A 20,522-nucleotide genomic window follows, 5' to 3' on the forward strand; every position below is an offset into this window, starting at 1 on the left:
ATAAAACTCTCCCTGCACTCTGGCCTTGAGCCCTCTGTTTAGAGGAACCAGGGGGCCTGGCTGAGTCACTTGCAGCAAGTCTTAGAGCCAGAGACCCAGGACAGGGCTGGAGGAGGGCAAAAGCCCAAAACCACCTCAGTATACAACCCCAGCCTGCCTTCTCCTCCAAATGGGTCTCCTATCCACAAGCTCTGCCCCTTTTACCCCATCCTGCAAGATGAATAAAATCAAAACTCCCTAGGCTGGTATTTTGGGACCACTGCAACTCGCTCCTGCTTTTCCAGCCATAGTTCTCATTAATCGCGTTATAAACAACCCAACTCCAAGCTAGGCCGGAACCTTCTCATCCCCTCCTTTAGGATTCGCCCGTTTGCTGTCTAGGAGGCGCTCCCTCTACTCAACCTACTGAGATAGAGATGATTCAGACAACATGCCAGCTAAGCAGAAAATCCTATTGCCTCTCTGGCGGATCGTCTAAGTCATAGTTTCATAGTTTAATGCTCCCGACTTCTCACCAGCCCCAAGAGCTGGCTTGAGCTCCCAGAAGTATAAACGATGAGAGATTTATCTTTGCGGTTCCATGGCTGCCCAGCGCTGGACTGGTCGTAAGGGAAATACTTCATTCATAAACACGTGGACATTTTCTGGATACCCGCCGTGTGGGGGCCACTGGGCTCCAGAGTAGGAGAGACACAATTACAACACGCTGCTGTAATCAGCGCTGGGCGAGAAGGCGTTCCCAAAAGAGGGGACGTTGCGCTGCGCCTCAGCGAAAAACGGGGAAACGGCGCCAGCGGCCGCCCAGATTCCGCCGGCAGCCGAGTGCCGGCTCCGCCCCGTCCTGCCCGCAGCCGCTTCCGGCGGAAGTCGCCCCTCCCCGGCGCGGCCTGCTCGCACTTCCGGCAGGAGGGAGCTGGCCCGGAGCTCCCGCGGAGGAGGTGAGTGGACACGCCGCGGGCCTCCCCGCGCGCTCCCGGGACCGGGGAGGGCCAGGCCTGGGGCAGGGAAGCGCGGTCCCCGCCTGGGCTCTGCGCGCGAAGGCATGGGCCACGCCCGAGCTCCTGTCCCTTACCGGGCCTCAGTGTCCCCGTCTGCAGCGGGGGCAGATGCAGGGGTCTCTAAGCACCCTCGTGCTGGCCGCCTGTCCCGCGCTAGCTCACCCAGTATTTACTGAGCACCTGTGACGTGCCCGGCTGTGGACCCAGCCGAGAGCCAGAGGGACACATCCCTGCCCGCAGAGATGCCGCGTCTCGGGATGGGGGCGGGTCAGGCAGTACCCACGTGAGCAAACAAGGAGAGGTTAGGTGGTGGAAAGTGCCACGAGGATAAGTTGGAGACAGCAGGGTCGGGGAGGGACCTTGAAGAGTGACATTTGAGCTTAAACCTGAATGAAGTATTCAGTCCTGCAAAGGTCTGTGGAAGAGTGTTCTAGGCAGAGGGAACAGCAAGTGCAAAGATGGGAGCAGACTATGCGTTTGAGAAACAGCAAGGAGGCCAGTGTAACAGGGTGTTGGGGGAGACTAGTAGGAGAATGAGCTTGCAGAGGTCAGCAGAAGCCAGATCGTGTGCGGCCTTCCTTGTAGGTGTGGCAAAGAGTTGGGATTAGCAGGATGAGGGCATGGTCTACTTTCTGTGTTTAAGCCATCTCTGTGGGAACCCTGGTGGCATAGTGGTTAAGAGCGACAGCTGCTAACCAAAAGATCGACAGTTCAAATCCACCAGGTGCTCCTTAGAAACTCTATGGGGCAGTTCTACTCCACAACAGGAGTTTTGGTTTTTATGGTTGCTTGGTGGCACAGTGGTTAAGTGCTAGGCTGCTAAATGAGAGATTGATGGTCTGAACACACCACCCAGACTTTCTCTGAGAGAGAAAGATGTGGCAGTCTGCTTCTGTAAAGATTTTCCATGGAATCGATTCCACAGTAGTGGGTTTGTTTTTTTTTGGTTTATGGTTGCTTTAGGAGTCCCTAGGTGGAATTGCTAACTGAAAGGTTGGCATTTCGAATCTACCAACCACTCCTTGGAAACCCCATGGGGCAGTTCTGCTCTGTCCTATAGGGTTGCTATGAGTCGGAATCGACTCGATGGCAACGGGTTTGGCTGGGTGGTACAAATGGTTAACTGAAAGGTTGGAGGTTCAGGTTCACTCAGAGGCTCCTTGGAAGAAAGGCCTGATGACCTACTTCTGAAAAATTGCCATTGACAACCCTGTGGAGCATAGTTCTACTCACACACATACTAGGGTTTTTTGTTTGTTTTTTGGTTATGGCTGCTTTATGGACTCCCGGCTATAGTTGGAAAGGCAAAAGCAGGGAGACCATTTAGGAGACTGTTAAAGTCAATAGGTGAAAGATAATTGTGACGCATACTGTGGCAATAGGAATAGAGTAGATGGGTTAAGAATTATATTGGAGGTGGAACTGACGGGACATGATTTGAGGAGTGAGGGAAAGAGTGGTCAAAGTTGACACCATCTGTGAGTCTTGGTGTTTGGCTTAAGTAAACAGATGTATTTTGCTGGAATTTACTAAATGACTTTGGAGTAGGTTGGGGGCATGAGTTAACATCAAGAAATCTGCCTGGAGTGCCCTAAATTTTCGATATCTTGAGTGGAGCTACTAATAGGCAGTGAGATGTACTAGGCTGGAGCTCACAGAAGAGGTCAGGAATAATGGAAAGAATGTAGAAATCATTGGCATATAGACAGGACAGGATGATTACTTAGGGCGAGGACTGAGATAGAGAAACCCAGTTCAGCCCTCAGTTTTTACCAGGGCTTCAAACGGGTTCTTTCCGGTTCAACCCCCTGCTGAGAATTTGTATTTGTACTCCAGATATACTGAATCAGAATCTACATTTAACAAGATCCCCAGGTAATTCTTATAAGAGTCACCTGGACATTTTGTTAAAGTGTAAATGTAGATTCTGACTGGGGATCTTGTCAAAATGTAGATTCTGATTCAGTATATCTGGGGTGGAAATGCAAATTCTCAGGAGGGGATTCAGACCAAAAAGAACCAGTTCAAAGCCCTGGTTTTTACAGATTATATTGAGAAAGAGTAGCCAGCAAAGAAGACCAAGAAATAGTCCTGAAAAACTGGGAGAGTGTGATGTTATGGCCTCCAAGAGAATGTTTCCAGGGGAGGAAGTGGTCAGTCGTGTAAGATACTGATGAGGACAGAGACTGGGCCCTTGTAGGGGCGGCAGGGGAGGGAGGGCGTAGTGACTACGTGGCGCACTGGGGACAGGCTGAAGTGGGAGCCGAGGCAGTGTAGGGCTCTGGGAAAGTTTTGCTAAAAGGTTCCAGGAATGGAGTGAGCACCTGCTGTCAGCCAGCACTAAGTGCTATAGTGATGCCACTGACTTGCCTCCTCAGGAAGTAGATGGATTAATCTCCCTTTACAGTTGGGGAAACTGAGGACCAGAGGTTTCATAACTTAGGGTCTCACAGTAGTAAGCAGAGGAGCCAGAATTTGAGCCCAGACCTCTCTGGCTCCAAAGCCCACACACGCTCTTAAGCACTAAGCTATATTGCCCATGTTACGGCTGGGGAGACCCACGAGAGCGAGGCGCTATGGTGACTCATCCCCTCCCCTGAGTACCAGCTCTCCCCTGATGTGCGTACTGCTCCCAACTAGGCTGCCTTTGGGGAGAATGAGGCATACAGGGAGTTTCTTTCCTGGGCAAGTGAGATTTTTAAAAAAGCATTTACCCCTTTAAGCCTGGTTTCCCTTGTAAAATAAGGGTGTGGAACCCTGTTACCTTTATATCTGTTTCTCCAATGCCAGGTGTACAAGGGTGCTTAGTAAATGCACATCGTGCAAGTGGCTAGATGATTTCCAAGGGACCTTCTAGGTGCGATTTGGTTTTGGGTTTGTGAGTGGGTGACCTTTTGAATGCCAGTAAGATATTGAGTGTTATTAACCTTTGAGACAGTGTTCGTTGTAGGCTCGAGTAGTCTTGGCAGTCTTCCTGGAGGCAGGGATCCTGGACTAGGTCTTCTCTGAAGTAAGGCCAGGATTTGACCAGGCAGAAGAGTGCGGAGGAGGGCATTGCAGTGTTGGAGCAGGAGTTGGTTCACAGAAGGGTGAGCAGACTGCCCTGGTGTGGAACACATGTAGGAACCACAACGGGAGAGTGTTAGGAGGAAAACTGAGTGCCAGCGGCCTGTGTGGTGTAAGCAGTGGTTCTCAACAGGGAGCACTTTTACTCCCTGGTGGACATTTGGCAGTGTCTGGAGACCTGTCAGGTTGTCACACTGGAAGGGCGGGGTGTGCCGCTACAGCTTGTGGGTAAAGGCAACGAAGAATGAGCCAACCCAAAATGTCAGTAGTGCTGGGGTGAAGAAACCCTGGTATAGAAGCGAGACTGTTGGCCTTGAGGGCTGTTAAATGTAGGTTTAATGCCACATGCCTCACTCTTTAGCCACGTGAGCAGGACTCTCGCTATGGGCGGTGCAAGCAGAAGCAGAGAGACCCTGCAGACGACTGATGCAGTAGTCTGGGGGAGAGAGGAGGCTGGCTCGGGTGGTAGTGGTGGACCATATTTGGGATATTTTTTGAAGGTAGAGCTGACAGTGTTTGTTGACTGAATGTGGACTGAGGGAAGGAGGGCTTAATGAGAACAAGGTTTGGGCCTGAGCCTCTGGGTAAATGGAGGTGCCACTTGCTGAGACGGGAGGTAGGAAGAGGCACAGATTTGGATGGAGGGGGATGGGACAGGAGTTCTGTTGTGGACATACTGAGTGCGACATCCTAATTACAGACATCCAGTCAAGGACGAGTAAGCAGCTGGATGTCCTTCAGGGGCTTAGGGGGAGGGCAGAGTTAGTGATACACATCTGAGAGGTGTTGGCTTACAGAAGGCCTTTAAAACAATGGAATTGCCTTAGGTCGTGTAGCACCCGTTGCCATGGAGTCAGTTCCAACTCCTAGTGACCCTGTAAGAGGAGAGTAGAACCCCCGATAGGGTTTCCAAGGCTGCAGTCTTTATGGAAGCTGACTGCTACATCTTTCTCCCGAGCAGCAGATGGTGGGTTCAGACTGGTGACCTTTCCGTTAGCAGCCAAGCGCTTAACCATCACACCACCAGGGCTCCTTTCCTGTAGCACAGTGGTTCTCAACCCCATTTTATAGCAAATATTTTGTAACAACCCCCCTATCATCCTGAAGTGAAATTTATGGTTAATTATAAAAACTATTATATGCGTAATTTAAAAAAAAAATTGTACGATGTGTTAACTATCATATAAAAGAGAAATAAATGAAAAGTAGTTGATAAAATGTGCTTCAATACGTAAGTTCCTCAGCACAGTGGCACTAGGAGTCACAGTGAAGTGGGTAGAGGCTGTGAGCTATGAGTAGCCACAAAGGCAGATGAAGACAGCCCTATGGATTGGCAGTGCAAATACCCTGAGTGCCATTGCTGTTGATGTGGTTTTCCCAAAATGGGAACTGTTGGTACAGTTCTGACAAAAATAGTTCCGTGTCCCCTCAGTGTACGTGGTAGGTACATTCTTGGAAACTTTAGTGTATAATAAAACCACATGAAAAACAGCTTTGCCTTTGCATATAAAAGAGCAGGATTCTAAGATCAGGTCATTGTAAATTGATCTCTCACATGAATATCAGGGTCATAAGGGATACAGAACCATTCTTGGTTATATGGACTGTCTGTTCATAGTCCCTGCTTGCTAAATGCCAGAAGTGTCCCCCCAAAGTACCCCCACTGGTAGCCAAAGCTCCCCTCAGAGAACCATAGCCCCGGGGTGTCCTTTGGACAGAGGCTTGTGCCAGCTCCCAGCTTACCTTGGGGGAGGGAAAATGATGACACGGGTACCAGAGTATGGGGCAGAATGTAATTACTCCTTTCAGAAAGGATTGGGGGCAGGGGAGGCTGGGAGTTGTGTCTCATCAGACGGTTCTAGGAGGGCTTCAAGAAGTGGTGTTTCAGCAGGATGGGAGCCTAGGGGGGAGGGGGACACACAGATGAAGCAGCCAGTGTGGTTATGTGGGGCCAGAGCACCGCCAGGCACAGACTGGTCCACCAGGCCTGCACTGAGGTTGGCAGGGTTGAAGGGAAGCAGGGTGTGTGTATTTGGCAAGTCCCTAGGGACTCTGTTGGAGTAGTTGTGAGAGGCTGGGGCAAGGTAGATACTGGGTTCTTGGTTCATTTTTAATCCTTTAAAGACTAGACCAGTCCCCTAAAAATAATGAGGTGCGTACCCTTGTGCCTTGAGTCACCAGATGATTATGGAAAACTGCAGGATGCCGGGCCTGTGCACACCAGTGGGGACACAGGGGTTCCTGTCCTCAAGGAGCTCACTGTCTCTCAGGACACAGCTGTTACCCAAACCGTCACACATGCTGTGAAGGAAAAATAGAGGGGCCGTGTGAGCAGCTGTTTCTCAGGGGGACTCATTGGGGGCCAGGCTCAAATGCTGCAGAAAGTAGGGTTCACTGAGAAAAGAATGAAGGGTGGGCTGGGGGTGCAGTCCCTCAGGCAGCAGGAAGGAGCCTGGTGTGTTTGGGGAACTGAAAGGCGACCAGTGGGACCAGGGCCCCGAGAGCCACTCAGCTGAGACTAGAAAGGCGCACTGGGCTCAGATGGGGCCTTGTTAGCCACAGGGAGGGTTTGGTCTATATCGTAAAAGTACTGGAAGCCATCCAGAATCTTCAGCAGTCGTCTGGCAAGATCAGATTTGTGTTTTTCAAAGGTCACTTTGGTGGCAGTTCTTGGAGAACAGTTTGAGGGAACAAGACTGGACATGGCTGGGAACGTTGTGAGTGCCCGTGGTGTTGCTCCCCCTGTGGAGCTCCAGAGTTGAGACACATGGTCTGTCCGAGTCACCAGAGCTGCCTCTTCATTTTTCTAGTGTCAGCCTGGGGCCCTGTGAACCCTGCATCCAGTTCACCATGAAAGGTGTCGGATCAGGCCGCCAGCCGGGTAGGTGAGGACCCTGCCTGGGGTGCCGCTGACCATTCCGAATCATGGAGGCGAAGAGAACTGCCCTAGCCAAGAGGCGTTCTTGTTGAGAGTTGGGACCCAGCTCCACTGGCTCCTGTGCGCCATCTCCACCCAGCCAGCTCGGGCGTGCAGCGTCCCCGGATGGGGCGGTGGGCCCTTGACGTGGCCTTTGTGTGGAAGGCGGTGCTGACCCTGGGGCTGGTCCTCCTCTATTACTGCTTCTCTATCGGCATCACTTTCTACAACAAATGGCTGACAAAGGTAACTGAAGGCCTGGCCAGAGTAGGGGGCGGTGAGGAAGCGCTAGAGCTTCCTGATGTTAACCACAGGGAGGCCTGGGCTCTGGCCATTCCCACTGGAAACCAGCCATACCTCAGAGTAGACCAGGTCCCCCAAAGCCTGCCTTGCAGGAACTTGGGGAGGGGTGCTGAGGGGTGGGCGGGCAAGCTTAGGTGGCTCCAGTGGCAGCAGCTATTTACCAGCTGGTAGAGAAGTATTTCAGTATTTTAATAATTGTACAGCCGGATTAGCCCACACCAGAAAACTAAATTTCTGAGTATAGGCTGCGGGGAGGAGCTGGAACAGGTAGCGGAAGTGGAGACACCACCAAGCTGGGGTTGCACTCTGGGTCTCCCACCTACTCTCAGTGCTACCTCTAGAATGGAACCATAATCTCGCATTCCAAGTGATTGCGCTGCAGGGGGAAGCTCCTCCCATGCTGCAAAGCGCTCACCACTGGGGAACAGCATCCACAGAGAGGCCAGGGTGGGGAGCGGCAGGGGGCAGCCATCTCACTGGGCTGGTCCTGTGCTTTGGCTCCGAGCAGAGCTTCCACTTCCCCCTCTTCATGACAATGCTCCACCTGGCTGTGATCTTCCTCTTCTCTGCCCTGTCCCGAGCGCTGGTGCAGTGCTCTAGCCACAGGGCCCGCGTGGTGCTCAGCTGGACCGACTACCTCAGAAGAGTAGCTCCCACAGGTGTGTGCCCCGACGGGGGGACATTGCTTGGAAAACCCTAGGCCAAGACCCTTCCTGGCCTTGAAGCTCAGCCACCCCGTTTCCCACTCTGGGCCTCATCACTCATCTCTTCCTGCCCTCCCCCGCCTCACTTCTGCCTCTTACAGATCCCCATCTTTCCCCCCAAAGTCTCAGAACTAAGTCCCTGATGTGGCAGTGGCCTTGTCGTCTGCTCCCCCGTCAGCAGACAGCCTGAGCCAGGCACTAGGCAAGAGGCACAGTAGGGGTCGAAGCCGGGTCCCTCCCTCAAGGAGGCATGCTAGAAGGGGACCCTAGCCCAGGCTGGGGTGGGTGTTGTCAGGGAGGAGTCCCCAGAGTGAGTGCTGAGACCTGAAGGAGGAGTGGGCCTGAAAAGGGGAGACCTTTGTGCAGAGAGGGTTTAGGTCTGAATGGGAACTGAAAGTGTGTCAGTGAGCTGAGCCTGGGGCCAGGGAGAGGAAGTGGGGGAGTGAGCTGAGCAGTCTGGACCTCAGGCCACCGGGCTGACATGATCAGATAACGCCCCCACCAGCGGATATTGACAATATTGGACCAGTCAGAATGGGCTCCAGCCCTAATGCTGGTACAGAGCCCCTCTCCCTCTTTTTGGCCAGAAATTAACCCTCTAGTTACTGGGTGGAGAGGAGGGCCTGAGGGCTGTAGCAAAAGGGCCAGAAAGGTAGGGGAGAGGGAATGTTTTGACACCCAGCATAGCCTTCCCGGGCCGCCCTGACTGGATAGTGACCGTGCTTGCACTGCCTGGTGGGGGCTTCTGTCTCCACAGCACTGGCAACGGCGCTCGATGTGGGCCTGTCCAACTGGAGCTTCCTGTACATCACCGTCTCTCTGTGAGTACCGACCACACCCGCCTCCTCTCTCAGGCTCACGCTCTTTGTCCAACTGGCTTGTCCAGCTGGCTGCATTCCGCCAATGGGCCAGCCACTCCTCCACTCTCTGGGACCAGCCCTCACTCTCTCAGCTCCTCTCTGGCACCCAGCAGCTCTACGGGAAATCGCCAGCCTCTTCCATAAGCCCAGCACAGAGAGGATGCTGTGCTGCCTGCCAGGTGGCAGGGGAAACCAGAGGACTGAGATGAAGTGGTTACAGTCGTAGCAGGGGGCCGAAAGGCAGCAAAAGCCGCAGGGAAGAGAAACTGGTGCGCAGCGCCCACAGCCGTTTTAGCCTGTGTGGGCACACAGAGGCACATGGAATCTTTATTTCTTATCTCTGGTTTTTTGCTTCAGAGAGCAAAATCCCTGCCTTCTCTGTTTCTCTTCTCTGATCCTCTTCCCTGAGCCTGATCTCCACAGAGGGGTAGGTAAATAATAGGCCTCGGTGAGCTCAGTGTCAGACCTGCCTGCAGCCTTTTCTCCCTGGCGATAATCAGAGGCCTCTCAGCCAGAGATTTCTTCCGATTAAAGGTCATTTATCCAAAAAAAAAAGTCACTTATCAACCCAGACAGTTCAGGCCGGCTTCTCTCGCCTTTTTGTATCCAGGTTGCCCTGCTTCCTCAGGGAAGCCAGGGGGCCTCCCCCCCAATTCTCTGCCAGCCCACTGACGACTCTGTGGGCTCCTGCGGTGCATCGTGGGTAACTTTCGCTTCCAGGTACACAATGACCAAATCCTCAGCTGTCCTCTTCATCTTGATCTTCTCCCTGGTCTTCAAGCTGGAGGAGCTGGTGAGGCCCCAGCTTCCCTCTTGTCCCCCCGTCCCCACAGAGGCTCAGAATAAAAAAGGGAATCTGAGCAGTGGCTTATCATTGTGTATGACAGAGGAGATAGGCCCAGTCCAGGTGGCAGCAGTTCCCTTCTCTGAGAAAGGACCTGGACAGGGGCAGAATTTAGGATATTTAGAAACTGACTTGGCAGGATATGGCCTGTGTCAAGGGTGGAGGTGAGGTAGAGCAGGGTCCTGGGGGCTCCCTGTTGCTTGAGGCATTAACCCTTTGTTGACTAGGTGCAGGGGAGGGAGTGAGCCACTTAAGGGCCTAGGACAGTTGCAGGAAAGCATTTCAGTTTTTACAGCAGGTGGAGCTGTTGAGTATATATGGCTGAATGTCTGCCCTTGATGGGCAAGGGGCCGGCCAGTACCCCTGGGGAAAGAGGTGGGATGGGAGGGTTTCTTGCTCCAGGGACAGCCAAGAAGGCTGCTGACTCCCAGGCTCTGGGTGTGATGAACTCTTGGCCCTGGAGACCCTTCAAGTTAGTTACAAGCTTTGCCTGTGCTAGCGAGCGGCACTGGTCCTGGTAGTCCTCCTCATTGCCGGGGGCCTCTTCATGTTCACCTACAAGTCCACACAGTTCAACATCGAGGGCTTCGCCTTGGTGCTAGGGGCCTCCTTCATCGGCGGCATTCGCTGGACCCTCACCCAGATGCTCCTGCAGAAGGCTGAGCTTGGTAAGCATGGCTCCCGTGCCAGAGAGGGCCCCAGCTCAGGCAGGGTGGAAGCTGCAAGGTGTGGAAGAGAAGCAAGAGTGACCTGGCTAGCCCTGATGATCCGCCCATCTCCCCACCCTGCAGGGCTCCAGAACCCCATTGACACTATGTTCCACCTCCAGCCGCTCATGTTCCTGGGGCTCTTCCCTCTCTTTGCCGTATTTGAAGGTATGTTGGGGCATCCAGCTCAGGGGCACCACAGTACAACCGATCGAAATCCCTGCTCTGAGCCCACCAAGCTGCAGGCCGTATACCTGGGTAGCAGGCAGGCACAGCTTGGGGCTGGCAGACACTTGAACAAAACAGCTGGGATCTGCGTGATAAATGCTACATGGGAAATATGGGTAAAATGCAGTGGACAATAGTGGCAGCAAAGGTGTACAGACCCCAGAGATACTCCAGGGTATTCTCATTGTTTTAGATGTACAAGCTTGTTTGATCTTGACAAAAACCCTCATGTGCCGGTACTGTTAGCTACCCCATTTTACAGATGAAAGAAACTGACGCCAAGAGAAGTAAAGATAATTTGCCTAAGGTCCCCTGGCTCAGAGATGAGCTAGAATTTGGGTTGAGCAGCCTGGCTCCAGAGTCCCTCCTCTTACTCTGCTCTGTGGCCTCTGAGAAGGAGCAGAGAGTCATGAATTACTTCAGGATGGTGGAGTGGGAGGGCAAGACAAAAAGGCTTCCCAGATGGTGTGTTCTGGAGGATGAATGAGGTTTGGACAAGCTGATGGGGATGGGTACCCGAGAAGTGGGAACAGGTTTAGACTTTGCGAGGCATGTCACAGCAAGTATGTGTTCTGGGGAGTACAGGCCCTTCAGGATTGGCCGAGGGTGTGGGGCTGGGGCTGGGGCACAAGAGCCTGGGGTGGGGTGGGGGGCAGGCCTCGTTCCTTCTGCTTCCACCTTCCGCCTTCCGAGAGGAGAGGAGAGGAGAGGTGAGGAGGCGATGGTGGGGTGCCATGGCTGGGAGGTACAGACCCACCTCCCCCCTTCTGACGTTATCTTCTCTGCCCAGTCCTGTCTGCAGGGTCATTGCAGAAAAGCCCGTCCCACATCCATTTAAGTTTCAAGCAGTGAACCGTCTTGAACCTCCCTGAGAAAATTATTCCACAGCCTGTTGTCTAGGAAACTTCTCTTCTGCAGCCTTGTTTTTTCCTTTTAAAAATCTCTCCCCATTCCTTCAATATACCCCCTCGTAGCAAACACAGCACTCTCCCTCCACTCTGGGGTGTTTACACCATTCCCCATCTCTGCAAACCCTCGTCCGAAAGCCCCTGTTAGTCGTCACTTAGCAAAGCTGCATGGATTTAGCGCCTTTAATCTTTTCTGGTAAATTAATCCCCCAAACGCCTTCATTACTTACATTGCTCTTCCCCGAATTCCCTTCAATTTGCCAACGCCTTTGCAGCACCGCTGAGCCCAGCATCAAACAAGATGTCCTACATCATGTGCCTGTGTGCCTGGGGGGAGCCGTCACTCAGCATTTCTTTGGACTTCCCTCCAAAATTCTCCAAGTGCTCTTCCAGCTTCGGCCACCACAGGCCTCTCCGTGTGTCTAGTTTGGGACTCCCCTTTACACACTGTCCATACTCAGAGAAGTCGGAGCCCTCCTGCCAGGAGGGACCCTAGGGGTCATTCTCCCTGATGGACAGCATGAGCCTTCTGAACGTCTAAGCTAAATCTTGTGTGTATGTGATGTGTGTGGATGTTTCTGGAGCAAGGGAGCAGGGCTTTTATCATATGTTTATGTATCTGTGTGTATGCTATGGATTGAATTGTGTCTGTCATAGCAGCACTGGTAACTAAGACTGTATATATGTTTATTTCTTTTTGAGACCTATTCATCAAATTCTAGTGCCTATCTGAGGAATACTGGTCTAGCCCCAAACTTCTCATGTTATCAGTGGGGAAACTGAGGTCCAGGAAGGGGACAGACCTCAGCCTGGGTCCCACAGCTCTGGCAAGGCCTGGATTAAAGCAGTGGAGGTTGGCAGGGATGGTGTCCTGTCCCTGGTTTATAGGTAGCCTGGCAGAAGTTTAGACCAAGGGACTCCCGCGTGGCCAGGCTGTCCTCGCTTGTCGGACTGCCCTGTTTCTCTCCAGCCCACTAGTTGTCACCTCGGTGGAGCCTGCATGAAGTTACCACCTCCTGCCCACCCTCCCCAAAGAGCAGTAGAAAGTTCTGTCCAGTGGAGCAGAAAACCACCCACCTCTGCTCGAGCACAGAGGCTCTGCAAGCCCTCCCCGCACTCCCTGTCAGGACCGCTGCCTTGTTCAGCCCTGGGCCTCCGGCAGCCCGCGCTACCTCTCAGTTTCCCCACGTTTCAGGCCATCTGTGTGTGACTCTTGTCACCCTCCCACCCGTCTTCTCAGGCCTCAGTCAGCAGGTGCTCAGGAAGTGGTCACTGTGTTGATGGCAGGCCTCATCTGGTTGGTGGGAGGGACAGGGGCCCCTCTTCCTGGGCCAGGCCGCCAGGCAGGCGCACCTAAGACACGGCCTCCCGCTTTCTCTCCCTGTTGCTTCCAGGTCTCCATTTGTCCACATCTGAGAAAATCTTCCGTTTCCAGGACACAGGGCTGCTTCTGCGGGTTCTTGGGAGCCTCTTCCTTGGCGGGATTCTCGCTTTCGGTTTGGGCTTCTCCGAGTTCCTCCTGGTCTCCCGAACCTCCAGCCTCACACTCTCTATTGCTGGCATCTTTAAGGTACAGACTTGGAGGTGACTCCTGTCCTGTCTTAGAGGGCAGTCCCCAAAGCCTGTCTCTCAGACAGTAGCTTCTGCCCAAGCTCCTGCATCCCAGGACCCTGTGGATAAGAGACTGAAGTGCCTAGTTGGCGCCTAACACTGCTGAGCGCCATGCTCATATCCATGGTCCCTGCAATCTTCATAGCAGCCTGTGGGGTGGAGATGATCGCCCCATTTCACAGAGGGGGTCCCGACACCACGAGCTGTGCCTACCCAAGGATACGCAGCAGCTCGGAATGGTTGGGCTGGGATTCAAGGCCAGGTGTTGACTCCACTAGGCCTGGGATGTATTTACGTATTTCCTTGAATGCCAACTCCGATGACGTAGCAGTGGCTTGTAGCCATGGGTTGCGAAGCCCCCATCCAGACTCATCATTAAAGAAATCCATGATTGATGAGCAGTGTCTGCCATGGGCACAGCAATGGGTAGTTACATGACCAGCGCGACTGCCATGTGTTTGCCCATCTTGCCTTTCTTTATTGCCCCTAGTAGCCTCCCCTCTTCCTCTTTCCCTTCCCGCTCTCCTCCCCTCTCCTCACTTCTGCCCTTTCTCTCCCCGTCACCTCTTCACCCCTCCCTGCTCAGGGCCACAGAGGTTTTTTCCTTGACTGGGCAAGCACCAGCACTAGAGCAGTGTTGCCTGAAACCAGAAATGCAGGTCCCCAAGGGCCTTCTGGCTGCCAACCAAACGACTCAGGCACAAGCCGTGGTTCTCGGAATGGATTGTCTCACTAGACCCCTTGGCAGTCACTGTTTCTGAAGAGCCCAATGACCCGTGTGTGGCCTGCAGGGCAGTGTAACCGGCACTTACCTGGGACAGAGTCTGTGGAAGGGCAGCTCTCCCTACCCCGGGGGAGAGCTGTGGACAAACTCCTGGCTCCCAGACCTGGCTCTGGCTTGCCTCATCTGTTCCTCACAGAGCTCTGTGAAAAGCCCCTTTTTTGTTGCCTCTCAGTAAGACGGAGGGAAGCTGGCAGGAAGGCGACACGGACAGACCAGAGTCTCCGAGCTCACAGAACCTTCCTTTGCCCTGAGGCCAGCCTGCCCCTCCTGGGCCCTGGGCATTTGTCGGGTCTGGCTATGTCCTCTGAGTGTACCCAGTGCCCCCACCCACCTGCACGGGAGCCAGATCCTCCTGTGATGACATTCCCTTCCTACTTCTCTGCCCCAGGAAGTCTGCACTCTGCTGCTGGCTGCACACCTGCTGGGTGACCAGATCAGCCTCCTGAACTGGCTGGGCTTTGCCCTCTGCCTCTCAGGAATATCCCTGCACGTCGCCCTGAAAGCCCTGCACTCCAGAGGTAACCGCGGCCCCTTTCCAAAGCCCAGTTTTCTGATGATATGCACCTGCCAAGTGACACTCAGTGCCTTGAACTTCCCCTCACCCTGTCCCTGGCCCCTGCCCTGCCAGCAAGAGCCAGCCAGGTGGCTCTTGGCGGCTGCTCCATGGCAGTCCAGCCTGATGGCTCTTGGGTGCCTCACAGCAGTGCAGCACTGGCTCTCAGTTGCCCCACAGCAGTCCTGCCCAATGGCTCTCAGCTGCCCCATGGCGGTCCAGACTGGTGGCTCTCAGCTGCCCCAGCAGTCCAGCCTGGTGGCTCTCCACAGTTCAGCCGCTTCTGTGTTGGCTGTGCCTCTAGCCAGGGAGCATGCCTAGTAGTTCAGCCTTCACCTCCTCCAGGAAGACAGGTGGACTGCAGAGAGTGGTGGGTGGGAGTGTTGTGCCTCAGCACACTTGAGTCAGGGCAAACCAAGAGAACCGTGTTTGGTCTGTAACCGTGATCTCTCTATTTCAAGGTGATGGCGGCCCCAAACCCTTGAAGGGACTGGGCTCCAGCCCTGACCTGGAGCTGCTGCTCCGGAGCAGCCAGCAGGATGAAGAGGACAATGAGGAGGAAGAGTACTTTGTGGCCCAGGGGCAGCAGTGACCAGCCAGGGGGAGCCCCTGGAAGTAGGCTGCCCGGCTGCAGCTGACACTCTGCCAGGCAGCTCCACTGGTAGCTCCTCACGGCAGCTGGGGAGCCAGGGTGGGGAGTTGCCCAGCTGAGCCTCAGGGACGGCCTGTTGCCATGTGGTGAAGCTAGGTCAGGGACCTGGGGCTCTTATGCTTCTCTGCAGAGCTTGGCCAAATGGGGTGAGCCCCAAGCCACATGGCCCACGACCTGGCGCAAACTGGGCCCGGACTGTGCTGTAGTCACAGCAGGGGAAGGAGCGGCTGGTTCTCCTCAGTGTCTGCCAGACGCTGAGAGCCAAGGTCATTATTCCAGAAGCCTAGCAAGTTTCCAAGGGCCCTGGGTTTGGACTGCTGAGCAGTTGCGAAGGGAGATGGAGAGGCTGGGGCCTCATCACCTAAAGAGCATCTTTGCTCAGAGAGCAGATTTATTTATAGTTTGGAAATAAATGGTTTACGCTCCACTGGTCACCTCAGGTTGCCTGAAACCCATTCTTGCTTGTCCTGGAGGTGTGGAGGCAGGGAGGGCGGGCGTGGAAACCAACAGTCATAATCCAGGTCTCCAGCATCTTGGGCTCCTTTGCCCTTTCCTCAGGGCCCCCCCCACCTGCAGGCAGGAATAAAAGGAATGTTGACCGAGCACCACATTCTGGAAACTATCTGCTTTCACACCTGGATTTGAATCCCGACTGTCCCTTACTAGCTGTGTGACTTTAAATAAGTTGCTTAACCTCTCTGTGCCACCGTTTCTTCATGTGTAAATTGGGGATGATAGTATCTGTCTCAGTCATTCTGAAGATTAAATGAGTCAATATTGGTAACAGATGAAATGTTAGGCGTTTATCTTTAAAATCTGTTCAACAACCTAGAAATCTTAGAAAAGGTCAAGAACTTCCTAAATGAGTGGCAGAGCTCGGATTCAAGTTCAGGTCTGTTTGCCTCCAGCATCTATATACATCCCATGTTCACACTTCCTCCTAGTTTGGGTTTCTGGGCCTCTGGGTCCTGGGCCTTCCACTTGCCCAGCTCAGACAAGTCCTCTCTAAAATGGGGAGGGGACAGGGAGATCCTGGTTCTGATGGCCTATGGTCTGAGCCCTGGCCTGCGGCCTCTGAGCTGGTTCTCCTGGGATGGGAGATCTGCTCCTTGGGACCCAAGTCTGCAGGCAAGGGTGATTTCAGGCACTCACAGCAGGTGGCGCCGTTGTACCACTGCTGCTCGGGGACCCAGGCCTGGCCTGTAGGGGGCTCGTCTTACCCAAATGCAGGCAAGTTCCTGCTGAGAAAAGGGGTCGTGGGAGGAGGGCAGCAGGAGTCCCGGGGGAGGTCGGGGGGACCTGGATGGGGCTTGTTACAAAATTGTTCTAATCAGATTGGAGCCACCAGAGCTCACTAGGTTAAGCCTAGGGAACTTTAATACTTTAGAAACGGGTTGGCAGACTTTTGCTATAAAGGGCCAGATAGTAACTATTTTAAGTTTGGGGGCCATGTGGTGTCTGTCACAGCTACTCAGCCCTGTTGTTGTATGCTAAAGCTACCACAGACAACACAGAAACAAGAGGGTGAGTGTGGGAACGACCATCGCCAGCCAGGCTTCCTGCATCCATGCACTGGGTTCCAGTGAAGCCCGATTTATGCAGACAGGCTTGAGTCCTACTCCCAAGTTTACAGATAGGGAAACTGAGGCCCAGGAGGAGGCTGGGACTAGTCTAAGGTCCTCAGAGTCTCCATGCGCAAGAGGAATTAGAACCAAGGCTTGCCTGTGATTCAGAGTCACATGGCAGGCTTCATCAGCAAATGGGGGTGGAGCACAAAGGGCTGGTCTGAAGCGATGCCTTATCTGGCTCCCGCACTTCTGCCCCCTTGGATTCTATAAGCTCAGAGGCCAGGATTAAAGGAAGCTGGAGTTCCACGCAAGATGACAGGAGGAGAAGCAGCAAACAGGGGCCTCCTCACCTCTCCCTGAGAGACCTTTTGATGCAGGATACTCAGGTGCTGGAGAGCCTGCCAGAGCCCCACTGCTCAGGGCGGGGAGTGCTTCCTGTCTGCCCCTACCCACCCCCCACCACCACCCCTCCCGGCACAAGGAGCAAGCGCTGCTGTCTGGCGCAGTAATTACAGGTTGCAGAGTGGGGCCCTCACTGCACACGTTAGGTTCGGTGACAGCCCCTCACTTAGCGGCAATTACCAGTCAGCCTAGAGGAGGGCTCTCCCTCCTCCTCCCCACCTGGCTGCCCAATCGCCTGGCCTTCAGGGCCAGACAGTGTCCACCCTCAGCTCTGAGCCTTAGAACACCCATGCTGTCTGCAGCCATTGCATCTCAGGGCTGCAGCGTCACCATGGCAACTCAGTGCTTGCACAGGTTGAGGGAAGCTGAGAGGATGTGACTTGTCTCTCCAAGGCTGCAGTGTCTGTCCCCACACAGCCTGCAACCCCAGGGCTTCTGCACAGGGGGAAGGTGGGAGGACAGCTGACCTGCAGGTTCAAGCTTTTAAGTGCAGACATGCCCACCGCTCCTCTCAGGAGCCTGCAGTGGGAAGGTTAATGCCCCCAATATTTGAGGACGTTGGCAGTGTGGTTGTAGGGATGAGAAGGGGCTGGAGTTGACTGTGTGAGAGACCTGAGATACCAGGCAGGACCTGGAATACCTTTCTCTTTTTTTCTGTACCCTTCTCTGCCTCAAAGGCTCAAGGGGTTTGCTCCATCTGCTTCTGCTCCATTCTGCTGAGAAAAATCTGAGAATCCCAGTGGCCTGAGAGTGGAGTTACACTGCACCAAGAGAGTTCTCTTCCTGGGTACTTGCAGATTTCTGCATCAGGGACTGATGATAGACCAAGTTGGGTTCTCCAGTTTGCAGTCCAGAGAACTCAGGGTGGGACTCACAGACCATCTCCTTGAGCCGACAGCAGTCAGTGAGTATTGGCCACGTGCCAGGCACTGTGCTGGAATCAGCGACAGAGACATTTGTCCTTGGAGAGATGGCAAATGGAGCTCTCCTTCCTGCCAGCCCAGGGGCTTGCTGAGGCTCGGGGAGAGGGGAATGGGGAGGAGAAAGTGACATGCACCGTTCACTGAACACCCATTAGGCCCTCTAACATATGTTGTTTAATTCTTAACAACTCGATGCCGTGGAGTCGATTGTACTTTCTTCACAGCTATGGAAACTGTGCTGTTACAAGTTAGTGGTTCATACTCTGGGCTCCACTGGGCATGCATTGGCATCTCCCTGCCACCCCATAATAGCTGTGTGAACTTGGGCATATTGCCAAAACCCCCTGAGCCTGTTTCCTCATCTACAAAGAAGGAATAATGTATCTCCTAGTGAAAGTATTGTGAAGATGAAATGAAATAATGTATGTGAAACACTTAGCACAGTGCCAGGTGTGTGGTAATTACCACTCAGTAGATGTAAGTGAAGTAAACCTTGGTGGTGCAGTGGTTAAGTGCTTGGCTGCTAACCGAAAGGCCAATGGTTCGAACCCATCAGCCACTCCATGGGAGAAAGATGGGGCAGCCTGCTCCCGTAAAGATTACAACCTTGGAAACCCTGCGGGGCAGTTCTACTCTGTCCTATAGGGCCACTGGAAGTCAGAATGATGGCAGTGGGTTTGGTTTTGGGTTTTAAAGGTCAGCGATGGTGGTGGAACATAACTTGCCCAGGAGACAAAGCACAAGAGAGGAGGAGCAAGCATTAGAACCTCAGCGTTTTGAGGTCACCATCCTTGCTACAATGCCTGGCACAGAGGATGCACTCAATAGATAATTGTTCTGTGAAGGAATTTCTGATAGTGGAAATGGGGATTTTACAGGTTCCAGAGACAGTCTAACTTCTAAAGGATTTTCCCTGCAAAAAGAGGCTGTTTCTTCCATCAGCACCAACACCCACTGCTGCTAGCCTCCCGCTTCCAGCCATCTCCTGGAGCCTTCACCTTAAACACACAGCCCTGATGTCAGCTGACCCTTTGCCCCTGCTTTGTAGTAACTGGTTAGTTGTTCCCATGGTTATTTACAGCTTCATTGGCAACCAGTGCATTTCCCAAAAATAGGCCCCAAGCCCTGGTCTTGCTGCATCTTACTGCCAGGGTTATACATCTCCTGGTTGTCTGATGAAAACTTCCCAACTGGGAACAACAGAGGCAGAGAACAGAGAACCAGAAGAAAAATGCATTAAAATATGTTCGCTTAATATTTCTGGAGCATCTACGCTGTGCTAGGCCCAGTGCTAGCTGCTGGAGATACAGAAGTGATTAAATACGATCCCTGTCCTCAAGAAACTTCTGCAGGACTTTTAAGCCAGTGGGTTCCCCCTGGAAGTAGACTCTGAGATAGAGATCAGCAGGTAGGATGTTTACTGGGATAAACGCCTGTGGAAGGGAGGAGAGGAAGCAGGATTGAGCAGAGGGAGAAGTTGAGCTGCAAGGTAGTCCCAACAAAGGCCTCAGCCAGCCCCACAGGAAGCTCTGGATCGAGATGGTCCTTCACAGTTGTCCCGAGGTCAGGTGAAGGGTTCAGGCCTTTACACTCCCATGTTCATCTGTCGTTGGAAACCGGCCTGTCGGAAGGAGGCAAGGATTTGGGTGAGACAGCTTTCTTCAAAGTAAGACAATTTCCAAAGAAGGCTGACAGCTGAGAGCTGTCTTCCAGCCACACTCCCAGTAGCTGGGGATTAAGTCCTCATTCCCAAAGGGGAATCTGAGCAGGACATGACTGTGTCCACCACACCCAGGATCCTGGCTTCAGGGATGATCATAGATCCCTGAATAGGAAAGCAACGTCTGGCATGTAAGTGCAGACGTGCATTTTTCTGGAAGAGGGTGTCCTTGACCCAAAAAAGAGTAAAAACCACTGGTCTGGGGAAAGCCAGATTTGTGCAGCACCTCAAAATGGCATGATCAGAGATGCACATTGTAGGTGTTCGATAAATATGAATGCATGGGTGGATGGATGTGTGGATGAACGGGTGGATGAGTGGATGCCATAACAGAAGAATGAATGGGAGGCACAGAAAAGGGAGCAACCAATTCGGCCTGGGGCAGTAGGAGAGCAAAGACCTCCTGGGAGATCTGACCCTTTTGAACTGAGTCTTGAAAACTGGGTAGGAGTATTCCAAGCATACAAATGGAGAAAGGGACCCCAGGCAGGGGAAGAGCACATGGAAAGGCACAGAGGTATGAGTGCGTGAGTGTGATGTGTTTCGGGCACTGTAAAGATTCGTTCACTGGCTGGCCAGAGCTGCACACGAGGAAAGAAGAGGCGGCACCAGGGGACCCACCTTTGCAAAGCCCTCAGATCCCCAGGAGGTATCCTGATAGGGATTGTTCCACCATGTTGCTCTTGCACAAGCAGATATTCCTCCTCTCCCCCACAACACCCAACAATTGTGTGTATGTCTCTAAGTTGGGGAGGAGGTTCTAAAGATGATCCC

General features: G+C 53.3%; 1 protein-coding gene across 4 annotated transcripts; it reads left to right on the forward strand.

Annotated features, from left to right (window-relative positions):
* The first annotated feature begins 849 nt into the window (after positions 1-849).
* On the forward strand, positions 850-15,738 carry SLC35C2 (solute carrier family 35 member C2). 4 transcript variants are annotated; one of them, XM_049869543.1, is made up of 10 exons: positions 850-938; positions 6,875-7,227; positions 7,790-7,943; positions 8,746-8,809; positions 9,569-9,641; positions 10,192-10,360; positions 10,484-10,567; positions 12,930-13,105; positions 14,319-14,448; positions 14,945-15,738. In XM_049869543.1, the coding sequence occupies exons 2-10, from the start codon at positions 7,108-7,110 to the stop codon at positions 15,073-15,075; spliced, it is 1,101 nt and encodes a 366-aa protein (XP_049725500.1). In that variant the 5' UTR covers positions 850-938; positions 6,875-7,107; the 3' UTR covers positions 15,076-15,738. The 4 variants fall into 4 exon arrangements, with proteins under 4 accessions (XP_049725500.1, XP_049725501.1, XP_049725502.1 ...); XM_049869544.1 differs by having other exon boundaries at positions 7,793-7,943; XM_049869545.1 differs by lacking the exons at positions 850-938; positions 7,790-7,943 and having other exon boundaries at positions 7,124-7,227.
* Positions 15,739-20,522: the final 4,784 nt, after the last annotated feature.

This window comes from Elephas maximus, chromosome 25 (assembly GCF_024166365.1).
Source record: "Elephas maximus indicus isolate mEleMax1 chromosome 25, mEleMax1 primary haplotype, whole genome shotgun sequence".
Classification (NCBI taxonomy): Eukaryota; Metazoa; Chordata; class Mammalia; order Proboscidea; family Elephantidae; genus Elephas; species Elephas maximus.